This window comes from Nothoprocta perdicaria, unplaced genomic scaffold, assembly GCF_003342845.1.
Source record: "Nothoprocta perdicaria isolate Ctin4 unplaced genomic scaffold, notPer1 scaffold_347, whole genome shotgun sequence".
NCBI classification, from domain to species: Eukaryota; Metazoa; Chordata; class Aves; order Tinamiformes; family Tinamidae; genus Nothoprocta; species Nothoprocta perdicaria.
Window position 1 is genome coordinate 167,869 of NW_020455585.1, and position 19,635 is coordinate 187,503.

The 19,635-nt window shown below is 49.4% G+C and overlaps 1 protein-coding gene across 1 annotated transcript in view; it reads left to right on the forward strand.

Annotated features, from left to right (window-relative positions):
• Positions 1-13,400, forward strand: part of FBLN7 (fibulin 7) — a 15,631-nt gene extending 2,231 nt beyond the window's left edge. The window contains exons 2-8 of the mRNA XM_026044014.1: positions 1,469-1,697; positions 6,705-6,875; positions 10,417-10,542; positions 11,310-11,447; positions 11,534-11,671; positions 12,732-12,870; positions 13,028-13,400. Coding sequence (XP_025899799.1) covers positions 1,469-1,697; positions 6,705-6,875; positions 10,417-10,542; positions 11,310-11,447; positions 11,534-11,671; positions 12,732-12,870; positions 13,028-13,400 — 1,314 coding nt within the window. The remainder of the gene's footprint in view (positions 1-1,468; positions 1,698-6,704; positions 6,876-10,416; positions 10,543-11,309; positions 11,448-11,533; positions 11,672-12,731; positions 12,871-13,027) is intronic.
• The last annotated feature ends 6,235 nt before the right edge of the window (positions 13,401-19,635 follow it).

The following is a 19,635-nucleotide window of genomic DNA, read 5'->3' on the forward strand; positions in this document are numbered from 1 at the left end:
GGAAAGGAAAACACAGTTCTGAGGAAATATCTGATGCTTCAGAAATCTTAGGAAATCTATTCCCTCTCCATGACACTGCAAAGCAGCATGGGGATGTTCTATGGAGAAAGCTGAGGCTTCTTTCCAACGTCACTTCCCCAGCATTTGTTCACTGGGAAGCCTTCTCCCAAGCAGAGGATTTCAGCCATGTGTTCTGCTTGTTGAAAGCCATCCTGGCAGCTCTGGCAAAAAGCATTTTCCAGGGAACGGCTATGGTAGAGAAGTTGCTGCTGCTCTCGCATGCAATCAACCATCATGAGATGTAAGGACTATGGATTATGTTGGGTGGTGAAGGCTAGTCCTCCTAGATCTCTGCAGACCATGGATTTTCCCTTGTCCTCCCTGTCTCGAGCTCTTCTCTGAGGCTGTGAAGGAGCAAACTCTCTTCCTTAATAGTGGCATAAGGAGGTGGGTCTGCTGGAAGGTCCTGGATGTGAGCAGCTCTAGACATGCTCCATCATTGCTCAGGAGGTCACTGCTCTGGAGGTGCCAACACCACCTTCAGAGATGAGATACCCCTAGATACCCCTAGAGAATCATAGAATCATTATGGCTGGAACAGACCTTCAAGATTATTGAGTCCAACCAAAGTCTTCAACACCATCCTGCTAAACCATGTCCCCAGGTGGTCCCTTAGAATCTACATGTTTCTTGAACACTGCCAGGGATGGTGACTCCATCACTGCCCTGGGCAACCCGTTCCCATGTTTCACCACTCTTTCTCTGTAGAAAGTTTTCCTAATATCTAACCTGAACCTCYGCTGGTGCAACTTGAGGCCATTTCCTCTTCTCCKATCTGTAGTTACTCTGGAGAGAAGAGGTCAGCCTCCACCTCATTACAACCTCCTTTCAGGTAGCTGTRAAGAGCAATAAGGTTCCCAATGATCCTCCTCTTCTCCACACTAAATAWCCCCAGCTCCCCACACTGCTCCTCATAAGGTCTGTGCTCCAGCTCTTCCACCAGCTTCGTTGTCCTTTGGACATGCTCCACCACCTCAATGTCCTTCTTGTAGTGAGGGGCCCAAAACTGAACACAATATTTGAGGTGCAGCCTCAGCAGCACCGAGCACAGGGGGACGATCCCTTTCTTGGTCCTGCTGGCCACACTATTCCTGATACCAGCCAGGCTGCTGTTGGCCTTCTTGGCCACCTGGGCTCACTACTAGCTCATGTTCAGCTGGCTGTTGACCAACATCTCCAGATCCTTTTCCTCCACATATCTCTCCAGTCACTCTGCCCCAAGCCTGTAGCATTCGCCTTGGGCCTGCCTGGATATCACACGATGAGTTGGGAGAGTCATGTAGGGATTCCTCCTGTTCAAACATTGCAGGGGAACAGGAGGTTGGAGCAATGGGTGGAAACCAGGCATGCAAGAGAGAGAAGGAAGGGGTTAAGTGCTTGGTCAGTGTCCCTGCAAATTCTTTACAAGGGGAACATTCTGGGGGCATTTGGGGCGCCGGTTCTTCCTGCTGAACCACTGGTTTCCCCCTCACAGAACTGCCTCAATAAGCAGCAGCTCCTGGCTGCCATCCGCCAGATGCAGCAGCTGCTGAAGGGCCAGGAGACCCGCTTCGCYGAGGGCATCCGCATGATGAAGAGCCGGCTGACCACGCTGCAGAACACCGTGACCAAAACTACTGCCCTGGAYGCACCTGCTGGTAAGAACATGGGCTGTCCATGGCATCAGCTCCAGCTTGGAGCAGCTTGCCAGGCTTCCTCCTGCACATCCCTCTCTCTTGGCCTCTACTCATTACTCGGTTCCTGYCCCTGTGAAGCACCTTAGGATCCTTTAGCTGGTGGTGGCTCTTTGTGCTGCTCAGCTAAACCACAAGTTATGGTCTGGAGAGATAAAAAGTGCTGGCATGGATCTAGAGGTGCCCGTGGGGCAGGACGAGGAGCCTGAAAGGACAGCAGATGTCTGTGGCTTCCCTGCCTGGCCTGTTTTAGGCTGCCCATGCTGAAGAATCAGTGCTAAACAAAGCAGACCCTCCTTGGGCTCTGTGTGAATAGACAGGCCTGTCCAGATGGTTTCATGTTACTCAACTCAAGCTCCTGCTGGCTGAGCTGAGYGAAAGAGGGTCTGCTGGCTGCCCCAAGCAGAGTTTAATCATGCASGTTGTTCAGTTTGCAGCCAGTGTAGCCCCTTGTATGACACCTCGAGCTGCTTTTATGGAATCAGAGGATTCCTGAGCACTGCAGGGAGCTCTGGAGGTCTCCGGYCCCCCATGCTCGGGGCAGAGCCAAGTAGATCAGGTAGCTTAGGGTTATGTCCAGCTGAGGTTTGGATATCTCCTTGTGCCCACTGCCTTGTGTCCATCCACTTTACACCTCTGCGAATCATCTAGTCCCATGTCTCCCATAGCCCTCCATTAGGCAGTGGAAGGTGCCAAGGGATCCYTCCTTTGCCTTCTTTTCACCAGGATATCAAACCTGGCTACCTCAGCCTCTTCTCTACACGGGCTGCTCCAGTACCCACCGTCTGGATGGCCACCACTGGACTTGCTCCAGTATGATGATGATTTTACTGTTGGCTGGGGGCAGGGAGGGAAGGGGCAGAACTGGACACAGTACTCCAGATATGGTCTCACAAGTGAGAATTGAGTATCTTGCAACTTTTCTTTTGGGATCCTTGAACATCCTCCCTCTCAAACATTTCCATAACACTGGCATTTGGAGCATTGTCATGGCTTTGCTCAGATTGAAACTTCACAGGAGCTCGTGTGTATTCTTGTATATCAGCAGATGAGCACCTGCACCTGGGGAGGAATAACCCCAGGTACCAGTACAGAGTATGGGTTGACCTGCTGGAGAGCAGCTCTGCAGAGAGGGACCTGGGAGTCCTGGTGGACAACTAGTTGCCCATGAGGCAGCAGTGCCCTCATGGCCCAGAAGGCCAATGGGATCCTGGCTGCATCAGGAGGAGTGTTGCCAGCAGGTCAAGGGGGATCCTGCCACTCTGCTCAGCTCTGGGGAGGCCAAACCTGGAGCAYTGGGTGCAGTTCTGGGCTCCCCAGGACAAGAGGGACGCAGAGCTTCTAGAGAGGGTCCAACAGAGAGTGACAAAGATGATTAAGGGACTGGAACATCTCTTGTATCAGSAAAGACTAAGTGAGCTGGGCCTGTTTAGCCTGGAGAAGAGAAGACTGAGAGGGGATCTTATCGACCTGTACAAATAYCTGAGGGGAGGATGTAAAGAGTACGGGGCCAAACTCGTCTCAGTAGTGGCCAGTGACAAGACAAGGGGTAATGGGAACAAACTGAAACACAGGTTCAGAAAGTTCCATCTCCATGTGRGGAAGAACTTCTTCCCTGTGAGGGTGACAGAGCCCTGGCACAGGCTGCCCAGGGAGGCTGTGGAGTCTCCTTCTCCRGGGATCTCGCAAACTCGCCTGGATGCGACCGGGTGCCCYGTGCTCTGGGTGTCCCTGCTGGAGCAGGAGGCTGGACTAGATGATCTCCAGAAGTCCCTTCATTGAGTTCAAACCTCCACCCTTCTGTAATTCTGTGATTCTGTGAGCCTCTTCCTATGCGGATTGAGGTGAGGGAAGCTCTATGTCTTCCTGTAACAGACACTGCTGCCAAGGGGCTCTGAGAAACGCTGCTTTCAAGGCTGGTATCGAGGAAAGTTGCTAGAGTCAGCTTTAAGTCTAGCTCTCCCTGGGATAAGATGCTCAATAAAGACAAATGGTCCTGCAGCTGGACCATTGCTGAKATAGGACTGATATGCATACATGCCYAAATACCACTTTTGCTTTTTCAACTGAGATGTGCCTTAATCTACCCTCACTGAGTTCTTTCACTCAGAAGGTGAGCAGCAGGCTTTGGGTGTTCAAAACCACGCTCTCCCGGCCCTGGGTACAAAGGCAGATATTTCCCATTTGGGCAAAAGGGGTTCAAAAGCAGGTGAACTCTCAAATATCGACAGCAGAGAGTGCTTTAACCACAGAGCATGAGCACAGTGACTGCTGAATTCTTCTCCTTTTCTGATAAATACTTGGCTCAAAGTCAAGCAACTYTCCAGCCTCGTAAGATACGGGAAGATTCAAGAGCTTCTGTTCAGACCATACAATTAGCTGCAAAGCAGAGAGCTCCTTGGAAGGGTATTGAGGAAGAGTAGGATGAAAAATTGCATCTGCAGCCAAAGACCCTTGGTTCCCCTGCCTGGATCATGAAACCTGGATGGTCAGCAGGAATGCCTCCCAGAAAGGGCAGAAACGTGCTGTTACAAATGTAGAGATGACTTTGGCTCAGCATCAGTTCAGGTAGTTGTAGGAAAAATCATTTAAGCAGTTGAGCARAGGAGTCTCCTCTTGCATGGGAAGACATCACTAGAAAACTAGACTGGCATGTGGTAAAAGGCTATTTTGTTTGATAGCACCCAACAGCTGTGATATCTGTGCAGGGTTTGTACATGAGACCAGGAGAATAAGGCAGTGGCACCACAGGACTCCTGGTGAAGCACAAAGATGGTGACGGTGGCACCTTTGCAGTGTTGAGGAGCAAACTCCCATCTTCCTGCTCCTTCACAGGCTGATGCAACTCTTTGGTCTTCAAAGGATTATGCAGATTCATGAATCACAGAATCACAGAACGGTTCATGTTGGAGGGGACCTCTAGAGATCATCTAGTCCAAACCCCTGTTCCAGCAGGGACACCTAAAGCATGGGGGCATAGGGCGGCATCCAGGCCTATGGTTTTGAAGATCTCCAGAGAAGGAGACTCCACAGCCTCCCTGGTCAGCCTGTTCCAGGGCTCTGGCACCCTCATAGTGAAGAAGTTCTTCCTCATATAGAGATGGAGCTGTCTGTGTTGCAACTTAGAGCAAGTCTATGATGGGTGGGTGGCTAAAAGGACCAAGAAGGCCTGTTCACTCGCACTACCTACTATAGGGCTGCCTATATATATATATATATSTGTGTGTATATATATCTATATCTTTGTGGGTTCCTCTTCAAGATTGGATGCTAACGATTTACCTCTGTATATGTTTGGAAAATAACAGAAAGAGCTGCAGAAGAGTAGAGCTAGTCTTGCACGCTGGAGGAAACTGGGTGAACTGCATCTCAGGTGACGTTGGGGACAGTCAGAACAAGTTGGTCTTATCTGAGAGCACTAACTGAACATTGCATGAGTTTCCTTCCTTCCTTCCTCCCTCCCTCCCTTCCTTTCTTCCTTCCTCCCTCCCTTCTTCCCTTGCTTCCTTCCTCCCTTCAATAAACCATGTGGCCGTGCCAGGACTCTAATAAAACAATTGGGCAGAACAGCAAATACTGGTCGGCAATGGGCACTGGGCCAACTGTTTGTGGCTGCTTGACTCCTTCCTGAGAACCTGTAAACCTTTACCCCAGTAACACCGATTTCCTTGTTTGATAGCAGGCCTTCTAGACCATGGTGAATGTTAACCCAGCAGGTTCACAAAGGACTTTCCCCACCTCCTAAGATGCCTGGATGGCAGGACAGGTGGAAAAGAGCAGAGTCCAGAAGACACAGGAGAGCTGTCAAATGCTAGGGCCGTTCCATTAGCGAGGAACAAGCTAAACCTGAGTAAGCCAGGTAGAAAGCCTCAGGAAGTCATGCTTTACCTGTTAAACTGACCCAAACTCTGCACGTGCTTCTTTCTTTTCCTCCTCCTATCTGTCAGGAGTCAGAACCCTGGAGAGCCAAGATGCAAGAGCTGTGGTCAGGTCTGCTACACCATTTCTTTCTCCTTCTTTGTGTGTGCCCTAGTGGCTCCCTTAGATCTCCTTAAATAATTCTGCTTGAGGCTGCACTGGGAGTGATGCCTGCAGGGATATTTGCAAATCAGGCACTTCATAAGCATCAGCACACTGCCATCGTCCCCCAGGGCAGTCTTCTCTTAGCTGTAGGGTAACTTTGCAGGTGGTTTTGAGACTGCTGATGGTAGGTGTTACAGCTTCTGGAGAGCTATTCCACCCAAGTTTTTAATGGACAGAGAGGAAATCCACCTCTGAGCAGGGTGGCAGGTGAATGAGGAGCATATGGATAGACTTTTCAGCACCTGAGTGATTCTCACTGCAGGATGATGGGTTGCTCAAAACAAGGGTGTTTGGTCGAATCCTCCTTCCATAGGCCCCCTGTTTGGGAAGCTACTGTGGAAGTTGCTCCCTGGGGTTATTTTGGGTGCTACTGTTATGCCAGGGACTCGGGTCAGTTCCTTCAGAGCTGATAAACTCTGTGGTGAGTAACTGCAAGCAAGAAGGATGAGAGCAATTCTGCACGCAGGCTGGTTGCCTACTTTGATGGCAAAGTAGTCTCTGTGAGATACCCAGACTCAGTGAAAGCTTTGACCTCCTATGCCCTCATTGATTTTATTAAAGGTTCGTGTCCTGCCGCTCATCTTCTGAGGTCAGGTGGTGGTGTGCTGGGTGGGTTCGCCTGAGCAGCACCATGCCCCCTCTGACTCCTGGATCGGATATTGCTTTCTCCATATGAGGCTCTTGGTGCTGATTGTCTCCAAATGTCACCAACTGGACCTTCTTGTCTCTCTCCCATAGAAACTGTACTATAATTTCCCCAAGTGTGCTCAGCTGTGTCTTTCTGTGGTGTACAAAGCAAGGCAGCAGCTTCTCTAATCTCACCTACTTCCCGTTGTCTCCCTAGAAGCACCTGCCTGTAGTATTTATCCCTCCGTGGTGCCTTTGCAGTGTCCTGCCCTGACCTACAAGCTCCCGTGGAYGGACAGAAGTTTGGTACGAAGTATTTGGTGGACCATGAAATCCACTTCACCTGCAACCCGGGCTTTGAGCTCCAGGGCTCCAGTACGCGGATGTGCCAGGCGAATGGCAGCTGGACTGGAGAGGAACCTCAATGCAAAGGTACTTCTTTTGATCTGGGGTTCGGAGACCTCCTCACTATGCAGGTCCTCAAGCAGTATATGTGGATATCTGCAGAAGAGGGGGCAAAAGGCCACATATAGAAGCTGATCTGCTACATGTTCTTCAGCTAGTTCTAAGCACCTGGTGTATGCACTGGCAATGCTGGCCTGGGAATCTAACACTTGCTTCCACGGCATTTGGGTCTTTGTGCTGCAGACCTTAAAGATCAGCAGCCTGGGGGTGCACAACACCATGGTTTGCCTTCTGCTCACAGCAGGTTTTATGAAATCAAGCATTCATTGCTGAGCTTTGATGGTCAGCACTGCTCCAAAAGTCATTCAGTATCTGCCTCCCTTTTGCACAGTGCATTTTGAGTGCTGGTAATAGGAGATGCTGCCCCATGCATCATATTTCTTGACGAGCTCAGGGTGCTTTGCTGCCCAGACAATGACTGTCCCATCTGTCTTCTTCTATTGGAAGAACATTGGAATGTTTCTCATTTTTGGTGCCAAGAGCTGATCATCTAAGCATAAAACAAGGCTCTAATAGGCAACTTACTTCATAATTAAAAATCAGTGCCTGGAAGTGGCTAGTACAGCCCAGTACAATAACTTCCTTCAAATGTCTGGCCAAAAATTTGCCTTACCATCTGTGTGGAGCAGGTTCAAACTGGAAAACAGGAATGCTGGATATAACTGCCTTACTAAGGATATAATTGCCTTACTAAAAATATTACCTAGGGAAAAAGTAGGTGAACAGCCACTCGGGTTAGTGCATTTGAACAGAAAAGGACTGTATAGTCTTGTTTAAGAGCACATTTTCCAAACTGACCAGGTAGATTGAAGCTGAAATGTCACCTGCAACATTTATTAATGCTCTGTCATTGATTTAGGCTCAAGRCAGTATGTCTGAGTCCTAATGCAGGCTCTATATGGGATCCTTTGCACCTGTTTATAACTGCCTAGATCTTCCCAAGGCAGCTCTTTGCCATGGCCATCTGCAAAGGCAGGATACTATTTTGGAAAGGGATTGCTGGGGTTCATCAAATGAATAGGTACTTCATTTGTCCCTGAGCTCCTAGGTACAAGCTCTGGGCAGGGTACGAAATTCAGAGACTCTAAGTCCTATATCCTTGACCCAGTCTCTTTGTCCCTGTGTTTGATTTCACCTTTGGGCTTCTGCTTTCTAACTTCCCAGTCAACCAAAGTCTTGCCATGGTTCTTAAAGCTCCCACTCTAAAGGTCTTCTGTTCCATGAGGTCCATTTTTCCAGCCATGGATCTGGAGGAAAGCTAGAAGTTAAATTGGAAGGTTAACCCAGAACTTCCTCCACAGAGATGAGGAGGAGAACAGAACATCAATTCTCCCTTTTAAGGAATTGGAATATCAATTAATTGTCCCTTTTAAGGTGGAGAGTTATTGCCTTGAAACAACTTGACGAGCCATTGGAAAGGGCAGGGCTGCTTGAAAACACATCTTAATAACAAAACCAAACCCACTTTCTTGTGCTTTGAGAGCAGATGGGATTGCAGCAAAGAACACTTTTTATAATGTTGTTTTTCTCAGAGATGGCTCTCTGTGATCAGTCAGTGCCTTGTGCTCCCAGCATGTATGATAAGCCACAGATGAAGCATGGATTATGTGCAGTTTGAGGCAGCTCTTGTTGAAATATTGGCAGTGGGTTGTGAAAACCCCCAGGAGAAATCCTGGAGATGTTCTGCCAACAGCACTGCCTGAAGCCTGTCATTCATGGGCAGCTCTGTTCTTTGTCCTGTTGCAGAGGAGGGTTGTGCTCTGCTTCAGAGAGCCTCTGTTGAGCAGWCCGTGCAGGCCCTCGCACAATTATTACAACCGCTTCCACTCCATGGAGGTTGGGCCTTGCAAAGACACCCTACTCTGCTGTCCAGCAAAGAAAGCCTTGTGCTAGGGAGGTGTCATGATGTCAGTGTTTTACATGCCCAGCTCTGGGTTTAGGCTTGCCTCCAAGGGACGTGGGGCTCTCCCAAGGTCAAAGAGGGAGGAGGTGAAACAACACTTCTTGCAAGCCTACAAAAATCATCCAGGTAGCAAACTCCTGGAAGGGCCTTGGGCTTTGTTTTGCTGCATGGCCTCAGTACTGGTAGCCATCATGTCTAGTAGCCATCTTTTCTAGTCATGATGAAATGCACTGATATTTTTATTTTTCACAAGTCATTGCACCAAGCCATGTGCACACAGAACTAGCAGGCAAACAAGTTAAGTGCCTTCCTCCATCATATCCAAATGTTGCATTGAGGCAGTGCCATAGAGGATGCAAAAGCCCAAGTCTGAGCTTGGTGTCTGCAAGCTCAAAGGCAATCTTTGTTCTACACAAAGCCCAGCTATGGGCATGACCTTTCCTGTAAGCAGCCTCCCTCCCCATTGTAAATATTCCCCTTTTCCTGTATTCCTGAGTGCTGGTGAGCCCTCAGGTGTTTGCAGGGTTAAAYTCACTTGGTACTAAGGCCCACACTGTTGTTTTCCCACGGCACATTGGCTTTCTTCAATGAAAGCACCTTGAGAAATCATCTCTGTCTTTCCAGACATGCTGACAGTCTGAACATGTAGGAAAAGAATAAGAGAAGCTGGGGATAGGGGCTGGGAGCTATTTAATCCTTTGGGCTTACTATAGCACCAAGGAAGAAAGGCTTCTTTGAGGCTGTTGGGATGAGCAAGTGCCTGGTTGCCAAACCCCTTGTGGCCTTCCCTGGAGGAATATGTGAGCAAGTCATGGCCTCCCAGCTCCTGGAACTGAGCCAAGGGACYTGTGTCTTGCGAGCAGCAAGACCGGGGCTGGAGGAGGAAGAGGAGGGGTGATGCTCTTTGTTTTCTTGTTCAGCAACTTTATGGTCCATCACTCCCATGATGTTTGGGTTTGCTACTGATGACACATCAGCCCAGCCTGTGGCAGGAGTGGGGGMTTTTCCTTTTCACAGGCTGGTTCCTTGCATTTCCCCATGACTGGTACCTTATGGGAAATACACCCTATGAACAGCTTAAAGCTGTTTTGATTCAGATTCCTCGAGAAGCTCTGCCYGGTCTGTTCCTGGAGAGGGCTCAGATTTGTTTTCCCACTGGGAAGGGTCCCTCCTCAGAGGGATTGGAGATGCTCCCACCCCTCCAATCCCACGGAAACACCAGCTGTAGCTAGAGATAAAATGGACAAGCAATTGGACACCCCAACCAAGAGCTATCCCTCCAAGGTCAGATGTTGGGTTGCTTCTCCTACAAAACACAACTAGGGGAGACCTGTCCTGCCRTAATAGCTCTCCAGAGGTGATGGTGCCACCTGTAGCCTGTGGAGACAAATCCTTTCCCATCTCTTCAACTGGAAGACTACATCTCCCATTTGAAGGCCAAGTCCACCAGGCTGGAATGTGCAGCTTTGAGGATTTCTTTGAGGATTTCTTCTTTCCTGCTTTATCCATATCACTCAAGTATTTGTCTATACCGCCTCTTGACTCTCAGCAGCGTGACACAACCAGGGTTGTCTTCTGAAAAGAGATGGCTCTTTCTCACGGCAGGTATCAGCAAATGCTCCAGTCACCCTTGCCAGAATGGTGGGACGTGCGTGGAGGGGCTGAACCGGTACGAGTGCCTCTGCCCCCAGGAGTGGAGTGGAACGAACTGCCAGTACCAAACGCAGACGGGTGCGTAGGTCACTTCCCCAGGGAAGCCGAGGGGAGCGAGGCCCAGMTGTGCCACCCAGAGGCTGCTTCCCCTTGGTCGAACCCCTTGGTGCTGTTTTGGCCTGTSGTGAGGTGTCAAGGCCTCCATCCTGCTGCCCCAGCTCCTGTGCTGTCCTGCCTCTGGRTGCTTCATGAGTCATGAGGCCGCTGAAAAGCACCCAAGGCCAATGCGAGCTGTGTGTGGCCTGGAAGGCAAAGGGGAATTCAAATTTCATTGAATCATAGAATCATAGAATGTGTAAGGTTGGAAGGGACCTCAGAGGTCATCTAGTCCAACCCCCCTGCTCACACAAGGTCACCTAGAGCACATGGCACAGGGCTGCGTCCAAGCGGGTTTTAAAGATCTCCAAAGGAGGAGACTCCACAACCTCTCTGGGCGGCCTGTTCCAGGGCTCTGTCACCCTCACGGTCAAAAAGTGTTTTCTCAAGTTCCTGTGGAACTTTTGGTGCCTCAGCTTGWGGCCGCTTCCTCTAGACCTAGGGGACTAGGGAATTTCAGGGGAGCAGGAATTGTGATGAAAGCTCATGTGGGACAGAAACACGGGAACTGTAAACAAGCGGAAGGGCTCTCTCTAAAAACGCTTTCCTGGCACATTTTGAGGCCCACTTCAAACCCAGGTCCCTGCGACCAAGGCYGTTTGAGGCACGGAGACAGAGCGTTACGGAAGCGTTGGTGCTCGCTCCCGTGCCCTGGGTGGCCGCAGAGCTGTCCCCCTTTTCCCCCCTAGCCCCACCGGCGCAGAGCGTCACCAGCGACTCGGCCTTCAGCCGCCGGCCCCGCTGCGCCAAGACGGAGCGGAGCCAGCACTGCAGCTGCGAGCCGGGCTTCCACATGAGCGGCACSGTGGACGACGGCCTGTGCCGGGGTGAGCAAGGGCCGCTCGGCGCCGCACCGAGCACGGCCGCGGGCCGCCCGCCTCGAGCGCCGCTCGCCTCCGCTTCCTCCCCGCAGATATCGACGAGTGCGAGGTCTACAGGCTGGACGGGGGCCCTCGCCTCTGCGTCCATCAGTGCGTCAATGTGCCCGGCTCCTACCGCTGCGCTTGCCCCCGTGGCTACAACCTCCTCGGCGATGGAAAGAGCTGTGAAGGTGAGGTCCCCGTCAAGGCTTGGTGTCCTTTGTAGGCGAGGATTCTTCTAGGATGTGTGTGGGGAAGGTGAGGTCCCTGTCAAGGCTTGGTGTCCTTTGTAGGCGAGGATTCTTCTAGGATGCGTGTGGGGAAGGTGAGGTCCCCGTCAAGGCTTGGTGTCCTTTGCAGGCAAGGGTTCTTCTAGGATGCGTGTGGGGAGGCAGGCATCGGAAGGAATGACAGCAGTTAAGCCTACAACACTAGTAAACATTATTTAAAACTGAGTTGACTTTGAATAAAGAGCATGAGAAGAGAATCACAGAATGTTCAAGGTTGGAAGGGAGCTCTGGAGATCATCTAGTCCAACCTTCCTGCTCAAGCAGGGACACCCAGAGAATGTGGCACCTGGAGAGTTCACCAGGAGAACCCTTCTGAACATGGATCTGTCCCATTTAAACATTTCTAGGACGCTCTCTGAGGCAGCAGATGTAACTGAACACCAAAAATTAGTCTTGAGAGATTTGTTTGGAGGTTGACAACTCCTTTTCTTAAAACAGGAGAATTTGGGCAGAAGGAAAATAAAATGACACTAGGTAGACATGGTGGCCAGAATTGGTTGCATGAGAGTGTTGCTGAAAAATAGATTTTTATGCTGTAAAAATGATGAGCACTGCCCAAAAGACATTTCATGTGGAGAAACTCCTGATTCCTTTTTTTTTTTTCTATAAGTGTTTATCAGGGTTATTGCATGATTAGGTAGTGTATTGGTGAAGCTTCCAATATCTTAATTAAAAACTCCTAATGTTACTTAGACAGATAACTGCATTCAGAGAATTGACGTGTTTCTTAAACAAAAAAACAGTGTGTTTCAAGCAACCTAGCAGAAAGTTAGGAAAATAGACAGTCMTCCTGCTGCTGCAATTTCTTTCTCAAACTCCTCACTTAAGCCCTAGATTGGTAAACCTGCATGCAAAATCAGAGGGGAAGGAGGGGAGAGAAAAGAAGCGGCAAGATTATGATTTAGGTGTTTCCAACAGGATTTGGTTATTTTTGGTTGGGTTTGCTGTGGTTGCTTTACAGACATAGATGAATGCGCCCTGTCGCAGAACAACTGCACGAGGGGGACCACGTGCGTCAACACAGGAGGGGGCTTTCAGTGTGTCAGCTCAGAGTGCCCCCAGTCCAGCGGCAATATCASCTATGTGAAAACATCACCCTTGTAAGTATGATGGGAGGAGAAGAGGAGCAGATCTGGGATGGTGTTTAGGAATGATGTGCAACCTGGACTACTGAGTTTTTAGGTCTGAGCGCTTTGATTTGAGCACCCCTGTGCCTCTCGGGGCTCACCTCAAACCTGTTTTTCCTTCCCTTATCAGCCAGTGTGAACGCAACCCCTGCCCAATGGACAGCAGAGCCTGCCACCACGCACCCAAAACCATCTCTTTCCACTACCTCCCGCTGCCATCGAACCTGATCACTCCCACCCCTCTGTTCCGCATGGCGACCGCCTCCGCGCCCGGCCGGCCGGGGCCGGACAGCCTRCGTTTCGGCATCGTGGGAGGCAACAACAGAGGGCACTTCGTGATGCAACGCTCCGACCGGCAGACCGGGGAGCTCATCCTCGTGCAAAGCCTCAAGGGCCCACAGACGATAGAGGTGGATGTGGACATGTCCGAGTACCTGGACCGTGCTTTCCAGGCAAAGCACCTGTCCAAAATCACGGTCTTCGTGTCTGCRTATGAGTTCTAGAGAAGATGGTGGGTGCCGGACAGAAAGCCTGCAGCTCCCAGCTGGTCCTGCCCACCCACCGCCCTCCTAGCACTCACCAAAAGGAAAGGAACTGTCTTTGTCACCCAATGCCGCCCATGCCCTGGGACAGCACCAGCAAACAGTGACCACAGTAACTCCGCAGAGAACCACAGCCTTCAAAGGCCAGACCAAAGAGAAGGTGCTTGACAGTCTCATAAGCCTGTTTGCTCACAAAGTGATGCTCGCTTTTCTGCATCTTCTGCGACTTGCACAGCCAAAAGACGTAGCGATGGAAGCAGATGTGTTAGAGGGAAGCTCACAATGGTAGCACATCCAGAACCTCTCTGCAGTTATCCATCCTCTCTTCTAGGTTAAGATTCTTTGGTCTAAGCCTCCAAGCTTTTTTTTTTTTTTTTATGCCCACATGCATGAAAAACAGCAAATGATGTGCAAAAGAAATCATGTGCTCTCCAACAGCTCGTCCACTGCAGAAACCTGCCAAACCACGGAGTGGGAATAGCAATGGACTATCCTCTTACTGGGACACAAGAGAAAGATGTCCTCAGCAGGAGGAGTGTATCGCAYGGCCTGTGCCAAGCAGGACTTTTTCTTCTTCCAAGGTTCATAGAGACCTCCCATAGCCTTTGTGCCTACATAGTGCAGAAAACAGTGGATGGAAATTAAGGCCCTTTTTTTCTTTTAGTGCTTCCTTTCAGAAAGCGGTTAAGCTGGTGCAGGCAGGAGGAGAAAGGAGGCAGCACAAGAGAGCTCAATTTTGGTGGATACTGCTCTTCACTGAGCTGGCTTGTTCTTACTTAATATAGCCTTACAAAGCACAACTATGCTCCCCTTTGTATATTGAAAACCTGGCATCAGCTTATGGGGAATTCGAGGTGTTTCAACAAAGCAAAGTGGTCTAATTTTCCCTAGAATAGAACAGGAATTGGATTGGATTGGAAAAATGTCAGTCTGGATTACAGCCCACAACCAACATCTTCAYAGTGCATAGTGCTCTGGTCTCAGGACACTGGAGATGTAAGACACAGTGAGCTGTAGGAGAAAGTGATCTCAGAGGTATTTGGTATAAAGCATATTGCACTTGTAGCCCTCAGCCTATGTAACGCACTCAAGAAGTAAAAATCCATTACAGCCTTTGCTCTCAGACTATTTTCTAAACAGCAATTTTGGAGTGAGACTATGTGAAAATTAAGAAGCCGTTTTCATGCCATGGGTGGAAAGCACATTATCTTACATGGAAGCATGTGTTATTTTACAGCTCTTGAAACCAGTCCTGTTCTCATGTTCTTATAAATTCAAGGTATAACTCTCAGAATCACTGGAGATGCTCAGGGAGGACTTTATCTGGTATGTTTGTACCGAAGTAGTAGGTAAGGGGTTGTCCTTCCTCTTTCATTATGATGGTCCATGGCCTATCAACCCTACAATGATATATCTTGCAATGCACCTACTGCTCTTGGTACCATCTTCAGAAAGAGGTCACCACTGTTAGGTGATGAAGGGCATCTCAGGCAGTTTGGACTTGAGCAAATAGCTTTTATCATCACATGTAAGAAACTGGAAATGGGGCAAAAAGCAATAATTTGTGCAAGGATTGTAAGGACCTAGGCAGACAGAGTGGTGAGTAAGAATGAGAAGCATCAGTTTGTAGAAGAGGGGCTCTCAGCCTGAAAAAGCAAGTGCAAATCTTGGTCGATCATTGAAACGCTGCGAGCATACCACAAGAAGAGAAGAGCAAATGTTACTTGACTGGGGGATTTTTTCGCTCTGTGAATTGCTTACAGCTGCACAAAACCCCATGTAGCCACTCATAGAATCATAGAATCATTATGGCTGGAAGAGACCTTCAAGATCATTGAGTCCAGCCTTAAGCCCTTCAACCAAAAGGGATGGTGACTCCACCACTTCCCTGGGCAGCCTGTTCCCATGCTTCACCACTCTTACTCTGTAGAAATTTTTCCTAATATCTAACCTGAATCTTCCCCCTCTCACAACTTGAGGCCATTTCCTCTTATTCTATTTGTAATTACTCTGGACAAGAGATCAACTCCTGCCTCACTACAACCTCCTTTCAGGTAGCTGTAAAGAGTGATAAGGTTCCCCCTGAGCCTCTTCTTCTCCACACTAAAAAACCCCAGCTCCCCACACTGCTCCTCATAAGGTCTGTGCTCCAGCTCTTCCACCAGCTTCGTTGTCCTTCTTTGGACATGCTCCACCACCTCAATGTCCTTCTTGTAGTGAGGGGCCCAAAACTGAACACAATATTTGAGGTGCGGCCTCACCAGCACCGAATACAGGGAGATGATCCCTTTCTTGGTCCTGCTGGCCACACTATTCCTGATACCAGCCAGGCTGCTGTTGTCCCTCTTGGCCACCTGGGCTCACTGCTGACTCATGTTCAGCTGACTGCTGAACATACATTCCACCTTACCTTTATCAACCACGTTTGGTGTTACCTGGACTAGCAAAGAGCGGCCGAAGATGTTGGGACTAGAAGGCATGAGTTGAACGTGTGCTCTGTGCAGTGGAGAGCCTTTTGTCTTGGCACTTTTGGAGGTGGTTGACCCAAGCAATGTTCTCACTCCAAATCATATGCAGGTGGATAGCAAAGTTGCCTATCCCCTTCAAGTGGTTTAAAGAGTTCTTGCTCCACAAAGTAGCCAGCTACAATCTTCCCCTGCCTTTTGTTTGCATGGCAGTGGGCTAAGAGCTTGGCTACAGCTGGTTCCTGCATTTCAGCTCATGGGTAGCAACTTCTTAAACCTCTTTAATGTGGCCACATGCATTTATCCACTCGAGACCACTGGGAAGTCCTTGGTGAGCTTGATTGAATGTGCTGTGCAGCAGGCAGAGGGGAACTATTTCAGCTGCATTTGATACTCACGCTGAGGGAGCTCAAGGTGTGAATATTTCATTTTTAATGAACCACTGCCTCCACTACCAGTTATGGTTAAGCAGCTCTAGGAAACATGAGCTCAGATTGAGCAGTTAAGCTTCTGTTCCTTGTATCTGCAGATATACCAACACGTGCACACAGGGAGGTACCTCTGTCCTATCACCCCTTTGATCCTTAGGTAACCATTCCTCAAGTGCAGAGCTTGTGCATTTTAGCCACAAACACAACATTATGCATGTTTCTTTACTACAATGATTTTAATACAAGCAAATGATGATATAGCCTTTCAGCAGGTGCAGAATAAAGCACTTCATGCGTCTGTGGTTTGCTCCTGCTCCCTGTGTGACTAAGCCATGTGCAGGGTGGCATTTATAGCAAGAGGGTCTGAATGTCTCCAGAACAGCCTTGGAGGCAGTACTAGCCTGGCAGCTGCTTACAAGAGGTCTCACTAGAATCAGAATGGGATTTGGGCTGGGAAGTCTTGGGACAACTGGACTGCTAGAACTGTAACTGGTAAGAAAGGCCTGAGTCAATCAAGACCAGTATCTTGGGTTTCTCTTTGGCGTGAACATGCCCATGTCCCTCTAGAGCCAAAGTGAGGGGTGTTTGCAGCCAGTCCTTTGCCTGTCCTTCCCTTCAGCTACTATCACCAACCTCCCCCAGCTACCAGGCAGGTGCAGCTCGTAGTGCTGTGCTCCTGCTAAAATCATCCCAGCCTGTTCCTGCCCTCCTACCCCAAGACCCCTTCCTGCAGTGTGACTTGCCACCGCTCTTGCAGGCAGCCCTGCCTTCAGCCTTCCTACAGTGACAGTGGCCAGGTTGATTTAACAGGTCAGTCATGGGTCAACTCCTGGTTTTGGGCATGGCCTGGGAGCCTCTGGGGAACCCTTTTTTTCTCCCCTTCTATCTTCAAAGCATCCCAAAAGCTGTGATGCATCCTTCCCATCCAAGAATCCTCCAAGGATGCCAGGAAAGAGCCTGTGCTGCCCAAAGAAGTCTTGGGAAGAGAGGCAAGGCAGCTGGGCAGAGAGACCCCGTGACTTGGTGGGTAGTAGTGTGTGTGCACTGAATGAGTGGGTCCTGAGTTGATACCTGCTCCGAGAGAGACAGTGAGTGGGAAGGGTCCTTGTCAAGGGAGGAGAAGGGACCTTACCCCGGGAAACTGCTATGCCTGGTGAGGAGAGACAAGGGGCYGGATGGCCCTTGAGCTGAGACCCTGCAGTTCAGGAAGAGGCCGAGGGACAGCAGTGAAGAGCTGGAGGCTGCTGCACAGCCAGGCCTCCTCTGCAGTGGTCAGGACTTCCTAGAAAGCAGTGAAAAAGTTGCAGATTGCAGTGAATTCCTGGTAGGACAGCCCTAGATGTCAGGCAGAAAAGTGGGGTCACACAGAAGAAGGAAATTGTTCCAACGACAAAGCCACGTTCCTGAAGGAAAATTCCCTGGCATGGAACCAAACCCACAGTGCAAGTAAGTACAAGAACAGCAGCATCGTTAAAGTAGTGTGGGTGCTTCCTCCACGTGAAGAGATCTGTCCCTCTCGTCTAGACAGATCAAATCAAATGTAGTTCTGCAGTACCAAACATAACAGCAAACTACCACAATTACAGGTCATCGCAATAAGACAGATGCTCAGCCACCAAAACAGATGTGGTTTTGTTTCTGTGCATCTGCAGTATGGCACTGAGATACTTCCATCTAGTATGTTCTCTGGCCTGGGATATGTTCCCATCTATTGGAAGCATTTGTCTGATGGTGCAGATTAGGGCAAATGGTTTTAGCAGCTCTCTATCCATCTGCAAGATGGAGAAAACACCACTTTGCCACTTGGATGAGTCACTTTCTGCTGTCCCTACATCAATGAGCTTTCTAGAAGCTAAAAGCAAAAGAGTGAAGCTGTTGAACAAAAGTCTATCCATTCCTTCTGGGGACTTTTTATCCAGCAGGATATCCAGTGTATGCATAACTGAGGCTGAGCAGTCTGGCCAAGAGTGCAAGTCCTGAGCAGGTCTCTGCCTCGGAGGGACCAACAAGGTCCTTCAGCCATCAGAAACAGGGTACTAGACTAGACATGAGAGGGAAAGAGCAGGGGGTCGGGGTCCTAAGCCAGCCCCAACCTTGTTTCTTCAAATGGGGAGAGAGAGCAGTGAGTGTTGCTGAGACCCTACACTGCACGTGGTGAGCATTGTGGTGCACCAGGTTTTACAGGTCCTCACCTGAAGGGGCCTCAAGCTTCAAAATTCACTGATAGGCCTGGAAACAGAGCTAGCGAGCTCTTCAGTAACGCAGATGAGAAGGCTGCAGCGGCAGCTAGGCTGTGCTGCGGGCATGACCAAGCTCCTGGATCCTCTTCCTAAACTCTGCACGGCGTTATCGGCCAGAGGAAATCAAAATCATTTCCTCCTCCTGGCTCTGGCCCCTTGCAGGAGGCAATCCAGGGACCTCTCTGTCAGATCGAAACAGTATTTTTATAAACAGCCTCATTACTCATGGCAAGGATGATGACTCCATTCCAGGGGGAGAAACTGCAGAGCCAAGCAGCACCGGCTGAAAACATTCCCACTCTCTGGAAGACTGAGAATACCTATAAATAGAAATTTGGATGTATTTTTAACAGACACTGTTGTCATAACTGTCAATTCACAAGACAGTATCTGTTGTACACTAGACCAAGTGTGCTAGTTCTGCTAATTGGCACCAGGGATTTGCAAATAATAGCATGGGGTGACACCTGAGAGCCTTTCAAAACACAGAGCTTCTTCATTTCTCTGAATTCAGCCCCAGATACTAAGAAATTCTCTTGTCTGGAAGAAAGGAGATATCTATTTGCCAAAGGAAAAGAATCTTAACAACAAGCCTATGACACAAGGAAACCATCCAGAGGCAAACTGTGATCATCCAGGTTTACAAGTAGCTTTCTCATTCATCTGCCTGGGCTCTGGGACAAAAATCACAGAGTGAGAGTGTTATTTACAGGATGTGCCTCATGGGGTTCCTCTTTCACATCTCTCCTTTGAAGACATATAATAGACAATAAATCCTCTACTTTCCACCAGCACATCTGCCTCCAAAAGTAGGCTGAAGTCTTGCCAACTGGAATGAACAGCAGTACCCAACTACCAGAATTTAGAACTGATGGAACCATGATAACCTAAGAAGCCTATCTGTCCACAGCAGCACCTGGGCCAGCTTGGGGGTTGAATTTTGCCCACTTGTGTCACCTTCTCCAGTGTGAGTACACTGTCTTGTGTGCAGGAATGTCAGTGGGGTGATTTCCTCACCCTGAGTGATGGGAGGCCTGATGTGCTCTGGCAGAACAGAAGC